The sequence below is a fragment of the Castanea sativa genome, chromosome 10, assembly GCF_040712315.1.
Source record: "Castanea sativa cultivar Marrone di Chiusa Pesio chromosome 10, ASM4071231v1".
Taxonomy (NCBI): Eukaryota; Viridiplantae; Streptophyta; class Magnoliopsida; order Fagales; family Fagaceae; genus Castanea; species Castanea sativa.
Window position 1 is genome coordinate 33,766,498 of NC_134022.1, and position 20,242 is coordinate 33,786,739.

The 20,242-nt window shown below is 34.6% G+C and overlaps 2 protein-coding genes across 2 annotated transcripts; one reads left to right on the top strand and one right to left on the bottom strand.

Annotated features, from left to right (window-relative positions):
• Nucleotides 1-5,269: 5,269 nt before the first annotated feature.
• LOC142613244 (uncharacterized) lies at nt 5,270-15,036 on the top strand. The gene is made up of 8 exons (XM_075785492.1): nt 5,270-5,490; nt 6,864-6,912; nt 7,006-7,252; nt 13,012-13,164; nt 13,511-13,616; nt 13,742-13,856; nt 14,528-14,596; nt 14,696-15,036. Exons 2-7 carry the CDS (start codon nt 6,865-6,867, stop codon nt 14,564-14,566), a joined length of 708 nt encoding a protein of 235 aa, XP_075641607.1. The 5' UTR covers nt 5,270-5,490; nt 6,864; the 3' UTR covers nt 14,567-14,596; nt 14,696-15,036.
• Nucleotides 15,037-15,301: 265 nt separating this feature from the next.
• LOC142613240 (5'-adenylylsulfate reductase-like 4) lies at nt 15,302-19,289 on the bottom strand. Its single transcript, XM_075785489.1, has 4 exons — nt 18,521-19,289; nt 16,994-17,181; nt 16,780-16,904; nt 15,302-16,045 (listed from the first exon to the last, which is right to left on the bottom strand). Exons 1-4 carry the CDS (start codon nt 18,755-18,757, stop codon nt 15,600-15,602), a joined length of 996 nt encoding a protein of 331 aa, XP_075641604.1. The 5' UTR covers nt 18,758-19,289; the 3' UTR covers nt 15,302-15,599.
• Between the last annotated feature and the right edge of the window lie 953 nt (nt 19,290-20,242).

Here is a 20,242-nt window from a genome sequence, read left to right on the forward strand (position 1 = left end):
CATAACAGCGTATTAGAATGACACATGTACTAATTTAAAAAAAAAAGAAAAAGAATGACACATGTACGCCCCACGAGCACAACTTATGCAAAAAATTATATTTATTTTAGTATAACAAAATCCTTTTTTTTATAAATATTTTACCTAACCATTTTAAAAATATAATCGCATAAAATTATTTGTTCTATATTATATTTTATTTAAATAGTCAATTTTCATTGTTTTTTAGTATCTTCATAGAGAGAGAGAGAGTGATGAGACATGAGAGAAAAAAGAGGGAGAATATAAAATAAAATATTGAAATGAAATATCAACAATGCTCATATAAATATATATATATATATATATATATATATCCATAGTTATTGTAACAATTATGTATTATTACATAAGTTTGCATGATATAATGTGGGTGCATTTTGAGTTTAATTGATTAAAAGGTGGTCCTTATTTTATTATACAAGCATTGATGTGAGTGCTTTTTTAAACTTATAAAAACTCATTTTTAGACCATATGATATACCCTTCTCAATGATAAAATTGAAATCCAAAATCGGATTCCTTAAAAGTGTTATTTATAAACCATTCAGTTAATATGTTTAAAATTTAGTATAGTTATGTCGATGATATTTTACTTAGATCATTGGGAAAATCTAGTTCTTTTTGAGAGGGGTGGTGATATTCAGTGTGTGTTTGATATTGGATTATAAGCTAATTTTTCTTATTTTAATGGGTTGTTTGTGGGTCCTACCAACTTTTTAATAAATAATATAACTTTATTCCAGCTTTATGTCAAATACTTTAACTTTAAGCTTTTAATTTTTTTTTTTTTAAAGCTAGCTTTTAGTTTTATGTTTCTCACATTATATAAATAAACCATAAAAAATAAGTAATTTTCAAATGGATACACTGCCACCAATCACAAACTTGAGGTCCATTTTTAGTTTATGCTAATAATGCTACTTTTGCTTTCTTTGTTAATATTTACATTGGCTCTTGTATAAAATACGGTATATTTTAGCATAAGAACCTACATTTACTTTTTAAAAAAATTTACATTAAATTATAAAATTTACACTACATTTCATTAACATTTGAAATTTTTTCAATTTTTTTTAATTGTTTATTTTTCTTTATGCACAACAATCACCATCCACTCTCTTCCATAGTTATCAAAACTGCACTAAAGGTTGACTTGGTTGAAGAATTGACTCACTGGTTCATTAGTTGAACCAATGGTTCATTGCCAGTCAATGACAAAGACTGATATTTATAGGCTAAACAAATTTTTTTTGTTTAAATTTTTTAATAAGAAAATAAACAAAACTGAATCATATAACTTAGCCTGCTAAAGAATTTAGACTCAGCTAGTAGTCGAAATAAAATTAAATGGACAAATTTAATTTAATAAAGAAGTAGTGTAAAATCACTCATTTATATTCTCCAATCATATTATGCCACATCAGATTTTTTAAATTTTAGTAATATACATCTTCACACACAATTATATCAAACAAAACAATGGTATAAAAAAAAAAAAACTACACTAGAAACTTGTTTTTAAAAAAGGACAACCCTCTTGATCACCCACCACCACCACTTCGCTCATTCTTTGACCTTCTCCTTAGTCGATACTACCAAATTGAAAAGACCCAAAATTAGGGTGCGAGCTGGTGAGAGTGCAGTGTAGTGCATGTTGAATTTGGTGTCAAAAGTGAAGTTGAAGTTCTTGGTTTCAAAACTGGACCCATCGGTGTGTTTGGTGGGTCGAAACTTGAACGATTGTAGTCAATTTTTAATTTTTGTTTGGGTAAATTCATTAATCTCTCCTGAGATTTGGTCAAATACCACTCAGGTCCAAGCTATTTTAAAATTAACCAATTAAGTCCCTGAAAGACATCTTAATACCTAACACCCTAACACCGTCACCCCTTCGTTACTATTTTTCTTTCCCTCATTCTTTCTCAGATCTCTCTTCTCTCTATCGCCCCATATGTTTCTCTTTTTCACCCCACATCACCGCAGTTCATACCCACACAATTGCACAAAACTGACAAATGCCACACTACACAGTCAGCCATATTGGACTCCTCCACCCAGTACAAAAACCCACATTTGTACCATAATAGCACAAAACCAAGCAAACCCAATTAAACCCACAAGCCAAAACACCCAAAAAAAAATAAATGAATAAATAAATCCAAACTTTCTCAAACCAAAGATTATCAAAACTCACCCAGTATAGCCTCGGCCTTATTGGAAGCCTTGATCCCTCTAAACCCACCAAATTTAGCAAAATCTTCATCAACCACAACTAGGTCCCGCACCTTCCTCTTGTTGCAACGTTGCAAGGGCAAGAAAACTGACCCCACCCGAGAATCCAAACCCTCATCATCAACATCAATATCTTTCAAATCCTCAAAGCTGGACAAGGAAGACACAGAGGCCTTAGTACCATAGACCTCACAGCCAAATTTGCTTCATTGTCTCTTGAAAAAGCACTGCCCAAATCTGAAATCCAAAGGTAAGATTTGGGTTTTGTTGTGGGTTGGCTGAGACTTTTTTTGAATTTGAGTTTTGTTGTAAGATTTGGGTTTTGTTCTTGTGGGTTTGGGTATGGGTAAAATTGGAGCAATTTAAGGTTAGAGACAAAGATAAGTGAAGAGTGGTCTGAGCTGAGGGAGAGGAATGACAGAGAATAGACCGGTTAGACATGGCAATACGGGTTGGAATTTTCCAACCCGACCTGAAAAATACCTAACCCGATTTTTTTGACCCGAAGCAAAAACTGGTTGATCCGTGACCCAACTCGATTTTTTGTGGGTCAACTCGACCCGATTCGGATAACTTGTGACCTGACCCGTTTTAAAAAATTTGCTAAAAAAATATTTAAACTATGTGATGATACTATGTGCATAAAGCATAAAGTATCAAAACTAATAGTTAATATATTATAGATATAAAGTTATAAACAAGTAAAACTGTTGTTGACACGAGAGAATGACTAATTGAGTTTTTTTTTTTTTTTAGTTTTTAGCTAAAGACTATTTGAGCTTCATTACAAATCAAGGACATGAGTAACATGAGAGACAACTCAGACAAGACAACACAAGGCTCAAGGCTGTCAAGATAACCATTAAAAAAAAAAAAAATTCATTCAATACTAACTGTAGTCCATAGTGGCCATAGATGCAAACATTGGAATCAACTTGTATCTGAAAATTTTCTGTTATGGGGTTTGTTGGATAATGAACACTTTTTGAGGGGTTTTTTTTTAGGTCATGTTAGTGGGTACTTTTAAAGAAATTGTTAACAAACTATTTTAGGAAAGTTTTGACACTATTTTATGAAAAATAGAAAAAATTATCAAAAAATTATTATTTTTTCAATTCTTATTAAAATTTTTCTAAAATAGTTCACTAATAAATACTTTTAGGACATCTATTAATATTTTCCTTATATATATTTTGTGAAAAAGATGTAGGCAACTCTTTTTTTTATTATTATAATTTTTTTTAAAGACATAATTCTATATAAAGTCCAAGAGACATGTAAGATTGAGGTTGGAGGGTAGACAATCAAAATCATGGCTTAATGGTCAAGGTGGTCTGCTTATTATTCTTTACTTAATATGTTATTTTATTTTTAAATCTTTTTTTGTTTAGTTTATCTTTCCAAGTAATCTAACTTTACTATTGTTTTAAATGAAACTGGAACATGTGCACTTAAGAAGACCGATAACTTGCTACTTTGTTGGCTTACTTGTTTTGTTTGTTTAAGATTTATCTCTTTTTGAAGATGTAAACTTGTAATTATATACATTTTGGTAATGAACTATTAACATTGAAGGCTTTTTTCATCATGAATTTATGACTATAAATAATTTTTGTCATGCTCAAAACTGTTAGAATTGGAAGGATATTAACAAGTGGTATTAAGTGCAATTTATTTGCTTAATTGATTTTATTCATTCTCTCTAAATAAGTTGTCATTGATTTGTTTTTGTAATTGAAAAAAAACAAAAACTTGTTTGAAAAATACAGGTCAACCCGACCCGACCTGCAACCCGATTGATATGTTTAAAAATAGGATTTTGTTAATGTATGCCCTAAGGGCACATAATAATTAATCAATTTTGGAAATATTTTCTCGAAAATTGAAAAAGTAGTGACAGCTTTTTCAATTCTCGAGAAAATGTTTCCAAAAATAGATGAATTAATGTGTGCCCTAAGGGCACACATTAACCGGACCCTTAAAAATAACCTATTTTGAACTTGTAATTATATGCATTTTGACAGTGAACTATTAACATTGAAGACTTTTTTCATTATGAATTTATGACTATAAATAATTTTTATCATGCTCAAAATTGTCAGAATTGGAAGGATATTAACAAGTGACATTAAGTGCAATTTATTTGCTTAATTGGTTTTATTCATTTTCTCTAAACAGGTTGTCATTGATTTTTTTCTGTAATTGAAAAAAAAAAAACTTGTGTTGAAAAATATGGGTCAACCTGATCCAACTCACAACACGATTGACTTGTTTAAAAATGACCCATTTTGGCTCGTGACGTGTTTGACTTGCAAATCCAATTAACCCGACCCGAACTCGACCCGACTTGCCCATTTTTCCATGTTTAAGATCGGTGAGAAAATGGGAGTAATGGAGGGGGTTATGGAATTAGGGGTGTTGGGGATTAAATTGTCTTTTAGAGACCTAATTGATTCATTTTAAAATATCTTGGATCTGAGTGGTATTTGTTCAAACCTCAAGCGAAGTTAATGGAATTTGAAGGATATTAATAAGTGGCATTAAGTGCAATTTAATTACTTAATTGATTTTATTCATTTTCTCTAAACAAGTTGTTATTGATTTGTTTTTGTAATTTAAAAAAAAAAACTTGTTTGAAAAATATGGGTCAACCTGATCTGACCTACAACATAATTGACTTGTTTAAAAATGACTCATTTTGACTCGCGACCTATTTGACTTGCAAATCCAATTGACCCGACTCGAACTCGACCCTACTTGCCCATTTTTCCATGTTTAAAACTGGTGGGAAAATGGGAGTAACGGAGGGGGTTACGGAATTAGGGGTGTTAGGGATTAAATTGTCTTTTAAAGACCTAATTAATTCATTTTAAAATATCTGGAGCCTGAGTAGTATTTGTTCAAACCTCAAAGGAAGTTAATGAAATTATCCTTTTTGGTGTTGTACGATAGAATTGCGTGTGAAGAGGTCTATTATTGCTTAACTTTAAAAATATCTGACGTGGCATAATATGATGGGAGGGTGTAATCATATGCTTATTTTTCCCGCCATATGATCCGCGACGGAGATTAGGGTTTCAGACAGAGAACTCGGATAATTTGAATTCCTCCTTTATTAATTTCACTTATCATAACCAAAACGCACAAAAACTACAGGGCTCCGTTTGCTTAGGCTAAAAGGTTCTGCCAACTCTCTCTGGTTTGTCTAACGATCAGGTAAAAATCTCTAGTCTCTACAACCTTACTGATATAATTTGAAATTGGAATCATTAATCGTTATTTTTTGCTTTATAACGATTATAAAGCAATTAATTATTGGTATTTTGTTTGATTTATTTTTTCATTGTTGCGATTGTTTGGATTTTAAATGATCGATTATTGTAAACCCCTTCATTTTTAGTTTTTCCTATGAAAAAAATCAATTACTACATCCAAACACAATGTTAATAAAGAGGGTTCAGTGTCGGTGCTGCCAAGAACCCATAGGGGATGATTGGGATGATGATATTGTTGACTGGGCAGAGAAACAATGGAAAAGAAAATCCTTGAAATCTGTATGGAGTAAACTGGGGGCTTAGTGCAGATGTTTACCGCATTTGGAGTCGGTAGAAGCGCAATCGTTTTTCATGGATTGATTTAAAAAGAAGATCAGACTGTGGGGCTTATCAGAAAGCTAGTCAAGATTCGAGTTGAAGGGGGTAGCATGTTCCCTAGTGCCGATTTTAATCAGAAACTCTGCTGTGTAGGTTTGGATTCACAGAGAAACCCTATTTCGGTTAAGGATGCTGCCTAGGCTAGGCCTCCCTTTAGCTTTATGAAGTTGTTTGTTGTTTGTTTTGTTGGCCATCTGCTGTTGAGTGTCGGTTGTATTTTGTTTTGGTTGTGCTCTTGTTTGTTGGTTTTTTTTTTTTTTTTTTTGGTGTTGTGGTTCTGTTTTGGTTCTTCAGGTTTGTAGGTTGTGTTGCTTTGTCTGGCTGGGGCTTATTTGAGATTCCTTTTGGTTTGTTGTTGTTGGTCTCCCTTTTAAGAGCCTTGTCTTTATTGTTGCTGGTTTGGGCTGTGTGGTTCTGTGTTGTTGCTGGTTCTCCAGCTTTTTCAATAAAGATTCTTGATTATCTAGAAAAAAAAAAAACACAATGTTAATAGATTAGGAGGAGGGTCTGTTAAATTTGTGCTTCGATGTGTGTGTTTATATTTTTTATAATTTTTTTTTGATAAGTATGTGTTTATATTTTATAAATATTTAACATTCTTTATCGAAGCTATTAAAATACATGTTAATCAAATGCTGGTGGCTTCGTAAGAAACTGATCCTTCAGAAGTTCTCAATAAGGAAATACTGGGCAGTGCTTATCAGTTAGTCTGCTTGTTTAGGTTATGTTTTATATTGTGCATATATAAAACATGAGCTGGATTTGAAACCAATCATGGATTTGTCATGGCATTTGCTTTTAAAATTCATAATGGCAAAAAATGTTCAAATAGGGTATTCTTTTTTACCCCATTTATACTCCAATATGGCATCTCTACTTGTGTACTTGTTTTGGTGCTTTGATGTAATTCTTGCCTACTTGTTTTTCTCTCTGTAGGATGGCCAGTTCTAGAGAAGATTTCTCTCAATTTGATATTTCAATAGAGGTGTAGTTTTGCATTTCACTTCCATTTAATGATTGTCATGTCTTTGAATTAGAAAATATATCTGTTCTAACGTGTAAAAAATATTCTTCCCAGGAAAAGGACAAACTTGTTGCAGAAGTAATCCGCTATGTCCTTTTCAAAACCCACCAAAATTCTGGGTGCCCAATTAAGAGGGATGAGCTTACTCAACTCGTTACTAAAAACTATCGTCAGCGTGCTCTTCCTGCTGTTGTGATTAATGAGGCTAAAGAAAGGCTCTCAAGCATTTTTGGCTATGAAATGAGGGAGCTTCAAAGATCTCGTCCTTCATCAACAAACCCAGGGCGCTCTTCCCAGCAAAGTGAGTAACTATCACCTTAAAATTTATGATAAAGTGTATTATTTTCTGGAGTGTGCACAAGGTGTAAGGCTCCAGTTTGCACTAGATATACACGTTTTTTTCACATTGATCACAATTCACTTGACTTACTAATTTCTATAACAGAAGTAGTGATCACATGTTTGCCATGTTTTGCTATGAGTACAAGCCCATGGTTACCTGTTACAGAGGCACCTTTTTTTTTTTGTTGGGGGGGTGGGGGAGGGAGGGAGGATAGTTACACATGCACTCAGTTGGTCTTGAATTTATAACCTCACCCTCCACCTAGCACTTGCTAGGGAAGGGGGTGCCAGTTAAACTAGAGCTTGCTGGCCAGGTTATACTTTGTGATGTTACATCACTTAACTTTTTGAAAGTATTAATGTTTTTTCAAGACACCTATCAATAAAAACTTAATATTTTGTCAAGACTACCACTGGATCTTATTCTCCTGACTTGATACACATGCATGCTGAATTTTATGCCAATATGATGTTATATGCTAATGTAAAATTTATTTATTCAATATGTTTTTTAAATATAAAAAACCCATAAGTCTAAACAATTTTTTAGATGTTCCTAATCTTCGATTATGCTGGTATTTCACAAGCATGATATATGTGCGAAGGTCATATAATCCAATGATTGGTTTAGTGAAATATTGATCCCGGAGAAGTTACTAAGTGATGTAACATTGTGAATCTGTTACACTAGTTGTAATTTGAACTTAATTTATTTATTAACAGACACACATATATGTGCACGTATATATGGATGTATAACAGGATTTGAGTTTTTGACTTCTTGGATAATAGAAAGTACAGTTTGATCCATTATTTTAAGCCAAGCTACACAAAGTTAGATTATCAGATCATAATTTGTTCTATTGTAGATTCACCAATAAGTTGTACAGCTGACAATACACCGGTCTGTCATTTCTATTTCTTATTTATTTATTATTTTAAGAACTGCCACCTTTGGTTACCCTTTAATAGGCATTTGCCATAAGAGGTTTTAATTTCCTTTCCACCCCCATGTTTATTTCCAACACCTTGAGTGACCTGCCTACAACCGAAATGGAAACCCAGCATTTTGAGGGAGTGATAGTGAAATTTAGTTATAGCAATGTTCTCTCATACTTAGTGCACAAAGCTCCCACTTTTTGCGGGGTCTGAGAGAGGTCATGGTAGGTAGTCTTACTCTCAATTTGTTTTGGAGAGGCTGGTTCTAGGACTTGAACCTGCAACCTATTGCTTTTGGTGAAAGACACTTGTCATCGTACCAAGGCCCAACCTCTACTAAGAGAATCCTAAACTACTTTAAGAACCGAGGAAGATATTCCCTATTTACAGCATAGGATCTTGCTACATGTAGTTTTTTTGAAGCCTCCTTTAGATTGGACCTGAGCCTTAACTTCCCCATTTTATTGCCTGGATAATGGACTTTCCAGCCTTGAGATTCTCAGCATGGATTCTGGCATTACACTGGATCCAAACATGATACATGACTGCCTCCCAGCCTAGCTTGCATAACATTGTCTTAAGATTATTGCGCTTCAAATTCTGCAATCCTGAGTTGATCACAGCATCCCAATACCACTAAGGATTTCTAAGAAGGTAGCATCTCATTACCTCTCTCCATATCAGCAAGCATTCAAAAAACAAATGATCTCTACTTTCCAAGACCTTTCTACAGAAAACACAATCTGAATTGCCATGTTGCCCCATTGAAGGAGCCTATCATGAGGGCAAAGTATTTTTTTTAAACACAACCCATCCAATGAAATCATGCTTTGATGTAGCTATAGGAAACCAAATCAGTTTTCTCCATGAAATTTCTGGCTTTTTCAATCTAACTTCACACCAGGTCATGGAAAAATTAAATTTACCTGTCTTTGAGGGCAGCCACATGGGTTGATTTTTACCACCAATCTCAACCAAGCGGAGTTTGTTTGAATGGCTACAATCTCATTTGATCTTGCAGGTTTCCATATCTAATCTCCATTATTCCTCAGCACATTAGGCAGCTTTGCGTCCATGCTAGTAGCATCATTGTAAATTACTTTACAGCCATATTTTTCATATAGAATCCCATCTGGGTGCCATCAATCACGCGCTAAAGGAAGATATGGGAAGTTGGGAACCATCTCCAACAACAAATTTCCGATATTGTGGTGCCAAGCCCCTAACTTAATTAATCTTCTCCATCCCCAGGTACCATCTTGGGATGCTTTGACACACCGAATCCTTCAATATGTTGTTATGAACCCATGCCACCCAAATTGAACCCGCTTGAGCAAAAAGTTCTACATGTGTTTCAAATAAGCCACCTTATTCCACTTCTCTCCTTCAAGCCTAACCCACCCTCCTTAAGAACAAAAATATTTTTTCCAAGGAATGTTGGCATTATTTGCTGCTTTATCAGGACCATTCCACAAAAATTTGTTGAACTTTTGTTCAGCAGTCGTAATGACCTTTTTAGGTGGTGTGAACATCCCAACCCAAAAAAATTGTATGTTGTACAAAACCGACTGAAGAAGCTGTAATCTTCCTGCAAAGGGCAACTTTTTTGACATCCAAGAGCTCATTCTAGCTGTAATTCTATCAATTAGAGGTTGAAAATCTTGATAAAGTACCTTCATTGAAGTGGAGAGAACTAAAAATTTGCTGTTTAAGGCTATTCATTAGGTTACAATTCAGACAGCCTTAAATTCATCCGGCACTTTTCTGACCAATTGGACATATGACAAATCAGCAAATGTAAATTCATTAGGTTGTCAGCAAAGCAAAGATTGATAAGCTGTAGCCTGCCACATTAAGGGTGAAGCTTGAAGCTTTGAGATTTCAACTCTCTTATCCATGGTGGTCTAGTAAATGCCTCCATTGCTCGCACAAACAAGTAAGGAGACAAAGGATTCCCTCGTTTAAGACCTTTACTTCCTTTGAAGTAGCCAGCCAAGCCTCCAATAATAGCCACAGAAAATTTAGGTGTTGTAATACATTTTTTAACCGATGCAGCATATCTCTTGGGAAAGCCAACAAGACAATGATAAAGCAAACTAAACTTCCACTCTAGTGAGTCATAGGCATTTTTCAGATCTACCTTAATAGTACACTTGCCAAGACCCTTTCTGTGGCAAGTCTTGACTATTTCTTGTGCTAACAACACATTCTCAGCTATACTTCTACCTGGTACAAATGCAGTTTGGTTAGGGCTGATTAATTAATTCTAGCATGCCTTAGGTTACTTGCTAATATTTTTGTGATGCATTTGTAACTGATGTTGCGGCATGAATTAGGCCTAAAATCACCCATACTTGATGGATTGCATGCTTTAGGTACTAAGATAAGGATAGTGACAGTCATTTCTCCAAGCAACTTACCTGAAGCAAAGAAGGGCTGGATAGCTTTCACCACATCAACTTGAATAATAGACCATGCCTTGAAAAACTAGGTTTGGAAGTCATCAGGGCTGGATCCTTCTCATTATCCATAGAAAAGTCTGCTGAATTTCCATATCTGAATCATCCTTTAGCAAATTCTCCTCACGCCTAGATACAATCTGGAAGTCCATCACTATCTGGTTTTTACTAATTACCTCTTGTGGCTGCTGTCCTTTAGAAACACCAAGTAGGTTTTGATAGAATTCTACTGCCATCTTTTTTACTTGCTGAGGATCCACTGTTATTTCGCCTTCATTATCATACAAACACAGAATAGAGTTTCTAAAGCTTCTGATTTTCACAGCTCTATGAAAGAAAGCTGTATTATTGTCTCCCAAATTTAACCAATTATTTCTTTATTTTTGGTTCATAAAAGCCTCCTCAGCTTCCCTTATAGACACATATGCATGCATTCCCTTTCTTTAACAACTAGCTCATTCTGCCTAGGAAATTAACATTTTTGAACACTTTCAAGCCTTATTCTTGCACAGGCAACTCTGTGTAATTCATCCATAAGCTTCCTTACTGATCCTCTTTACAGCTTGCTTCACTTATTTTAGTTACAATACAACCTGAACATTGAGAACCCTTGAACTCAATAGCCCATTCTTGTTTTGCCCAATCTAAAAATTTATTGTTATAAGCCAAGAAATTGAAGAACTTGAAAGGTTTAGACCCATAATTCCTGTTCTCCTCAATGGAAATTAAAGCAGGAGAGTGATTTGAGATCCTTGGGTCTAAAATTTCCTCCACGGCCTGCCCAAATTCAGAAAACCAGTGTTCAATGCCCATAGCCTGATCCAGGTTCCTCGCAAAAAAATGAACAAAGTTTCTCTCCAAACTAGTTTGGAGAGAAACTCTTTAAACTCCTTGTATATTTTTACATTGAGTGTGAATTTTGAAAATCTAACCATTGGATTGCATGTTCTTATTATATCCTTCATGCTTACAAAATTTCAAGAAAATCAAAAATAAATTTCTGTGTCATCAAAAAAATGTTAAAATTTTAAGTTTTTGTGATCTAAAATTGTTTATAAAAATAAGTGTATTGATCGAATGGTAAATATGATATGCATGTTAAAAACATAAGGAACATGAAATTCAATGGTTAGATTTTCAAAATTTACATCCAAAAAAGAAATATATGAGAAGCTTGAAGACTTTCTCTCCAAAGTAGTTAGGAGAGACTTTGTTCCAAAAAAAATATTACCCTCTTTTATTGCACCTTTTGTAAAAGCACCCAATAAAAGGACGATCCATGACTTCAATATTATACAAACACTGCCCAAATTGATGATCATATAATGAAAGCTCTTTACTACCCATTCTTTCCTCATTATTCCTTACCACATGAAAATCACTTGCTAGAATCATGCCCCATTTACAATCTGAGCTTTAAACTCTCCAACTTCTTCCTTCCACAGCTTCCTTCTTTCTGTGCCCCTTACTGGAATCATACACAAATAGCAAAAGATGCTATGATTTCAACAAATCCTGCACTGAGCATTTATCGTGCTTCCAACAAATCCAAATCCTCCCTAACCCATACTAAGCATAAAAACTCCATCCTGGAGTAATAATATCTTTGACTCTAGATACATTCTCCTCTTTAACTTTTATTTCCACCAGGCAAACAATAGGAATATGCAAAGTACTCAGTTTAGCCTTCAACTCCCTTCGTTTAGAGGGGTCATTCTGTCCCCCCTTATTTTCCAGATTAACCAATTCATTTAATATCTGGAGGGGTTGAATACTCCTCCCTTCCCTCTAATCCATCTCTTATAACTCCTCATTTCTGCTTTACCTTTCTCTCTTCTCTCAGCACTACTTGAGCTGCTACCCAGAGTAGATTCATGATCTGTTGGATAGTCAACTTAGTAAAACCAGTTTGTTTATTTTCAGAAATATCACTTTCTTCTCTAGTTACAGTAATGTTGTTCATTCAGTCACTATGATCACCACCTAGCAGCCAGAAGCTGCAACAACCACTGAGGTAACCTTTGACTGCTGTCTCCTTACCTATATAGTTGAAATTATAATATTGTGAATGTGGAGAAAATATTTGCAAGAGGCACTAAAAGCAGGTTCACCAATTGAGCCTCTAACTCTAAATAACTTGTTCATATGTTTCAATGAGGAAGAACAAAGAATCTTGCAGTTATCTCAACATGTTTTTCCCAACCATCTGAGATGGTGTGCGGTGCCAAGCGACCTAGCCCTTGGTTATTTTTTTGAATTGTTTTTAAATATTTTCTATATATATGGGCTCTAATGTAGTTACATTAATTCCTTGTTCCAGGTGTTGCAGATTCAAAATCCTATATCCTTATAAGTCAGTTACCCGCTGATGTGTATAGAAAATATGTTGAGGATGTAAATACAACACATCTGACTGGTTTCACTTTTGTCATACTTGGTGTTGTACATCTAGCAGGTGGCAAAATTCCAGAAGGTATGGTCTCTGCTTAAATTGTTCTAAGATAATAAACTTTAGAAAGCACACCAAGAGGGAAGAATATTTTTGTTGGAAACAGCCTATCTTTCAGGAAAATTCATGGTTAAAACTTTCATCGTTTTGAGGATCCAGACCATCTGCTTGGTGGACTCTCACTTTATAGAAATTAAGTGGGATGCTTGTCTAATTACGACAGATCAGATTGTAAACATCACCTCAAGAGGCTGTTGGTGGCTTATGATTCTCACTTAGAAATTATGAGGGAAAAAGTTCCTTCTAAATTTATCTTTTTTCTCATGCTTTCCTAACATAATGGAAGCTCACTATTTGTGAAACATTGCAGAGAATCTTTGGCATCATTTGAGACGGATGGGATTTTCTGATGGTGATGAAATCCATCCGGTTCTTGGAAACGTCAAACAGGCATTGGAGGCACTTGTCCAGCAAAGGTTAGAATTGTCTGATGGGGTAGAGTTTTTAGTTATAATGTTCCTTTAACTGGCCATTTATGGTGCTCTTAAATGACAACAGACATACAGTTGTTTTTATCCCCCGTTCTTGTTTCTCTTTGCAGATATTTGCAGAAGGACAAAGTTAATGGACCTGAAGGTAGTACTTTATTCTATGAACTTGCTGAGAGAGCTTTAGATGCACCAGTTAATGACAGGATTAAAGAATATATATCACAGGTATTGATTAGCATTCAAGATTGTTCAATGAAGTCATGTTTATATAATAGAATCAGTTCTGTTTGAAATGCGTAGAATTCCTATTTTTTAATCAGTCTACAAGAACTTGAATTACCTACATTTGTTGGTAAGCGGATGAATGTAGCTGTCAGTGAGGTTTTCCATGTCATCGATTCTCCATGGTCAACTCTTTAATAGGACAAGGTTCTTACTGCCCATGTTCATCAGAAGTATGTGTGTATAGAAATCTCCTCTTGAACCCATTTAATGGGCTTGTTGCTGCATATTTGCAATTTGCATGGCTTGAGGTTGAAGCGGATATAATGCATGAGGATTAATAATATGTTTTATACAGTACATAGAGCCAAGGATTTTTCTGATGCTTTGGAAGACTTTGATTGGATTGTCAACCAAAAAAGCCATGTAATTTATTGGTGATGTGGTTTATAATTTTGTGACAATTATGTTATAATTTACTTGTTTAAACTTGGTCAGAGCTGATGAAATGTTAGGAGTTACATGTTTGTGAAGCTGGCACATGACAAATTGATTATTCCTTAGTCACTGACGAGAAAAATAATAGATACTCCTTTTGGGGGGGAAAAAATTTGATATGTTTTTTGTTTTTCTGAACTATGGCTTTCTGAAGGTATTCTATATATGTTTGGCAGATTGTGAAGAAAGATGCTGCCACTGGGGATGTTGACTAGTGTCTGACTCTCTTAGCTAACCCAATTGAGGTAGTATCTAATTGTGTTTTCTTTTTTAAATTACTTTTGACTCTAGTTTCTGAAGGAAAGCTTGAATCTCATGAAATGTCCTCTACCTTGTCTATGCAGACGCGAGTTCGTGGTTTTGATGAGTTGACTGTAAAATAGAAATATAGTGGAGTAAGAGTACCTGCTTGGTGTATATTTTGCGTAGGAGATTAGGGTAACAGCTGGCTTGAGTATGTGATGGAGGTTGCCACAATGCGTGTTGCTTGGCCATAGTTTTTTGCAATTTGCTCTAGGTCATTAGCTAGACTAGAAAGTGACTTGCTTGCTACTCTACCCAGATAATTCCTCCAAAAATCTGAATTTAGTTGGAGTAGCTATTTATTATAATTTTGTTCTCAAGGGAGAATTTTAATGGAAACGTTTGATGTATTTATCAAATTATGAATTCCACTGTAAATCAAGTTTAGATCCATCCCCACCTCCCCAAGAAAATTAAGTACAAAAAAACAAAAGATTAACCAACAATAGAATGATAAAAGTGACAACATCCCCATTTTAAAGGGTTGAACCCCAAAACGCCATAGCTAATTTTTCCTAATATCAATCTTCATACTCTGATGTGATCAAGCCATAAACATTGGTTGCAACATTCCAATTCCACATTGTAAATAATTATGAACATTGCAACTCGGTAAGTATAAAGACAGATGGACTCACACCAATAACTGATACAAAATTGGAAATTGAGTCTATTAATAATGAACTATTCACAAATTGCGGTCTAAAATTTTAACCTTTTCAAGGATAGTGTACTCTAATCATATAAACAAATGAGAAACAGACAACTGCAACAAGATACAGTAACATATTTCAGCTTCATCACAAACACATTCAACCCAACTAAGAATCAAGGGTGTCGCGATGATTATCTGAAATAAAAGAACTGGCAAATAGAATTTGAAGCCAAACGCTTTCAAAAGAAAATTCAAGTCTCCAATCTGGTGATAATGAAAGGTCATCTACATTAATTTCCAGGCAAATCCCGGCCGGTGCTCGCATCACCGATAGAAACTGTGGCAAGGGACTTGGAAGCCCAAGCCCTGGCATTCATTGCTCCCTCCTGCAAATTGCTTCTCTTGCAAGGCTCTTTTAGAGAATTGAATAAATGTATGGAACGCTTCAGATAGGCTGAAGGATGCTCCCATAAACTCCCTAATCTCACATTTCGTATGTGTTTTCTCCAAGTATATTGAGCACAGAAAAGTAGAGTTGGAAAAATGAAATATAGCAATCTCAGAAGAACAAATGTGGTTGCCAAAGCCAAATATGTCTCCTGCCGAAACAGTTTCTCTGGAGACCTTGCCCATGAGAATGGACAGCTTTCCTGCTCACTGCTATCATGTGTCTCATTGTTTGATGGACGCCCAACTTTGTCAAGTGATACTTGATCCAATGATACAGTCTTAATGCCTAAAACCATGCATTAAATTCAATAAAAATCGCACAGAATAAACTTAAGTAAGATTATGTAAAAAAGAAAAGATGCACAGAGAATGGTAGATGTTCATTAAAAAATAATAGCAGAGGAAAAAGGATGCCTTCTGCATGCTAATGCAGATCAATGGCATGGTTGATACCACATGTAATCTTAAAAAACCCCTCCCTTGCCAACTCTCTCTCCATCTCCCATGCAGCTATACACATACAATTTTCAATAAAGCAAGAGGGGAAATATATAAGGGGAGACATTTCAACTATTGGCCTACACAAAGAAATAATCCATGATTTCACTAACTAAAACTGAATATATAATGAATTCTCATAAAAAGATTCATGACAAATAGTTGAAAAAAGTAAATAAACTCAAAGTTGTAATATATTTTTTCTATCAACTCAAATGGATAGTGCAATAACACTACATTTGTAAGAAGCTTGTAAATTTGAATGTAACATCAGTTCTTTGAATTTCTTAAAATTTTTATATAGTCAATTTGGAAACAATAATCAATGGAAAATATGATAATAATTTTACTCATAGAAAGCTTAAAACATCACATTTTAAGCATGTCTAAGCACAGTTTTAACAACATTATAAAGGGTTCTAATCTAAGACTAGCTGTATTAATTCATTGTAGACAGAGACTGTTTGAGATGGGAATTCAAAACAGAAGGCCACAGCAAATAAGCAAAAGTAAATGCCTTACCAGTCACGTCACTATAGAAAGCAACTAGAGAACCGAATGTCCGGGAGCCATGATAACGAACGCGCATTGTGGAGTTCAAAAGGAAAAGGGTAGGAAACCCATGAACTCCATACTTCGAAAGTATGCTACAGGAACTCAATCAATGTCATTGTCAACTTTCAATATGATAAAATCACAATAAGCAAACCTTAAGGAAAATTAGTGATATACAAACCTTGGCCTGACGGCTGATTCTTCGATTGCAAAATGGGGGATGGAGGGATACAAAGAAGACAGGATAGAAAAGCTTGGTCTAAAATTCCTGGAGAAAGGGCACCATGATGCATAGAACAGCACAGCTACATATTCATGACTGTTCATGTGAACTATATTTAGTGCCCTTTGAAGCGAAACCTCATCTCCCTTCACAATAGCAAAGTATAAAATATCCTTTAGAATTATACTAAAATACTTACAAAAGCAAAGCAACTTCTCAATTTGATCATGCACTGCTGTTAATCTTATAAACAAATATATATATATATAAGAAAGAAAAGATCATGTACTGTTGTTGGGATCCATATATTTACCATGTCAGTGGTGACATACAATAAAAACATAACAACGATAAGCATTATCCCTATCAGGCATGTTGCCACCTTTAAAGTAATAATCGATTAATCATTGTTTATCCTATAGGTAATAGAAATTTTATTGATTAGAAAAGTACATTGTGTTTACAATAGTAAACCCACTGCACCTGAAACGAATACAAAAATATAAAAGCAGATAGCTAACAGAAATTAAGAAGTCAGACATGGAAGTACAATGTGTAAAACCCCAAATACAAGACCACTCAAAGAGAGTCCCAACAAGCAAAGACTTCACAAGATCCACCGGTCTCTCAATATCTTCAAACGTACGTGAATTACGTTCCCTCCAGATTAACCACATAAGACAAGCCGGTATCATATTCCAAACATTTGAAGAAAAATTCCCCAAACAATTGCTCCATGCAAATAGAAGAAAAAACAACTATGTTCGGCATCACCCATTGTACCCCAAACATCAGAAAAACTTCACTCCACAGAGCATGAGCAAACTTACAATGCAACAATTGTTATCCTTTCTATTACCCGCAATAAAGTTGTTACATGACACAAGCCAATATCTACTCGGTCACCTATCCAATTTATTTAGGTTGCAATAATATTTAAGCCTTATGAAACTATATTCAACAATAACCACTGAAGAGCTGGTAAATTTATTCTTTCCGAAGCAACGTCTACAAAGTACATGAGCAAATGTTACAAGCAACGTCTACAAAGTACATGAGCAAATGTTACAATTCTTCAACTCCCAATAGCACCATAAAAAATTCCCAGAATTTTCCAACACTCCTAGCTGAGTTGTTGACTTTAAAATCCCAAACTCTAGAAAGTGTTTAAAATTCAATTCCTAGTATAAATTGTTACATATGAATTTAACAACACACAAAGGATTTAAGCTTTGAAGACTTGTGATGTTATGAATTTGAAAATAACATCTTACATATAAAAATCATTCCAAATCCACATCCTAACAAAGCTTTAATCTAATCATGAATTTCATCAATATTACAAAAAAAAAAAAAAAAAAAAATCCTAAATAACACAAACAAAACACATCAGATGCTAAAAAATTCAACAAACATTTCATTTCCTTCCCCAAACAAAAGTAACCTAAGAGAAAATGAAAATGGAAAAATTCCAGAAACACGTACCTCAGTAACAGCAACGGAACCAAGGGATCGAACATCAGCGTACAAGGGACAATTGGAATCCCGAAACCCTAGGATCGAATCGGCAAGGGACTCCTTAGCACAAAATAACAAAGCCCTAGAACTAGAACTTGAACTAGAACTGGAACTAGAAAATTCATCGGCGGCGCACGTTAGCCTTACCCACACCGCCAAAACCACCACGATCCTCATTCCCAAACCCAATTTCCTCATCTCCATTGAAGATGATTTTATTATGATAACCCTAATGATAGATAGATATTGTCAATCAAATCGTACGGACCCACAGATAAATTTTTTTATTTAAAAATCAATCTCTATTTTTAAATAAAAAAGAGAGAGAGAGAGAACTTTAAAGTCAAGTTCTGGAGCAGGAGAGAGCCAAGAGAAAGCCTCTTTAAAGTTGTGGCCTTGCGAGGGTCTGAAAGAAAGAGAATCAAGGTATCTTTTCTATTATTAAAAATAAATATATAATTTTTTTTTTTTGTTTTGAGAAAATGAAAATAGGTGGTGGGGTTGGTGTTTTTACTTTTTATTTTATAAATATATATATATATATATATATATAAAAGAAAAAAAAAAGAAAAAAAAGAGGTTCTATGATATGGTTAGGGGATGTTGATTGAGTATCAAATTTAATTAGGAATCAGATTCAGATTCAGAGGAAAATTGGTTAGGTTTGGGTGCAACACGGTGGTGCTGGTCAGACCTGTGTGTGTTTTGGTGTTAAACTTGGTTTTTAGCAACTTGGTTTGTACTTTGTTCTTTGTAGATAGATATTGTTATATATATCATTAGGTTGTTGGTTTTAGACAAAAGGAAACTGACATTTATATGGATCATGATGATCCTGCCAGCAGTGATGCAAGCGGAACAGTGCACGTGTTAGTGTGTGTGTGTTTTTTTTTGGGAAATGATAATGGTTCTTTGTCTAGGGTGTGGCTCTTTGGGCTGTGAAGGCCTCAGATGAGCCCACGGCCCTTTTTTGGGTCTTGAGCCCAGCCTATGATGATACGGACAATGGCCCATGAGCCTTCACCAATTCTCAAGAGCGCAACTTAAAAATCTCTTTTGGGCCTGAATGATAATGGGCCAGCAAAATGTTCACGAGACACATAATGGATGAAACCAAATTACGCGGTTCAAGCCCATGCAATTTGAAATGGTTGAAAATCCTAAATTTAAAAACTTCCTCTTGCAGCTCGACCTGACCCCATGGACCCCAGTGCACTTAGTGCATGAAGAGGTACCATGTGCATTAATAAGTTTGATACTGACAACCATATACTTTGACACATACAAGATTAGAACATGCACATGACAGCCTTTATTGCACAAATGCAATTAACATTAAATGCCAAGTGATGTTGAGATTGTCAAATTGAGATCTTATGGAATAACTAGGACCCTGTCTATAAATCAAGTATGTTTATTACCATTAGAATTTTTAAAATTTTTTATTTTTATTTTATTTTATTTTATTAGCTTTTCATTGAGAAAGTATGTTTTAGTGGTAAGTGTCATGATACATAAGAAGAAGTATGGTTTGAAGCCCGTGAGCCATTTGTGAGATTTGTCTAGCAGCACTGTTTAGCGATGGGGATGGAATTGAGCGTGGGAAGACAATGATTTTAATTTTATATATATATATATATATATATATATATATGTATTTATATATATAGGGTATTGTAGGTGTCAGTC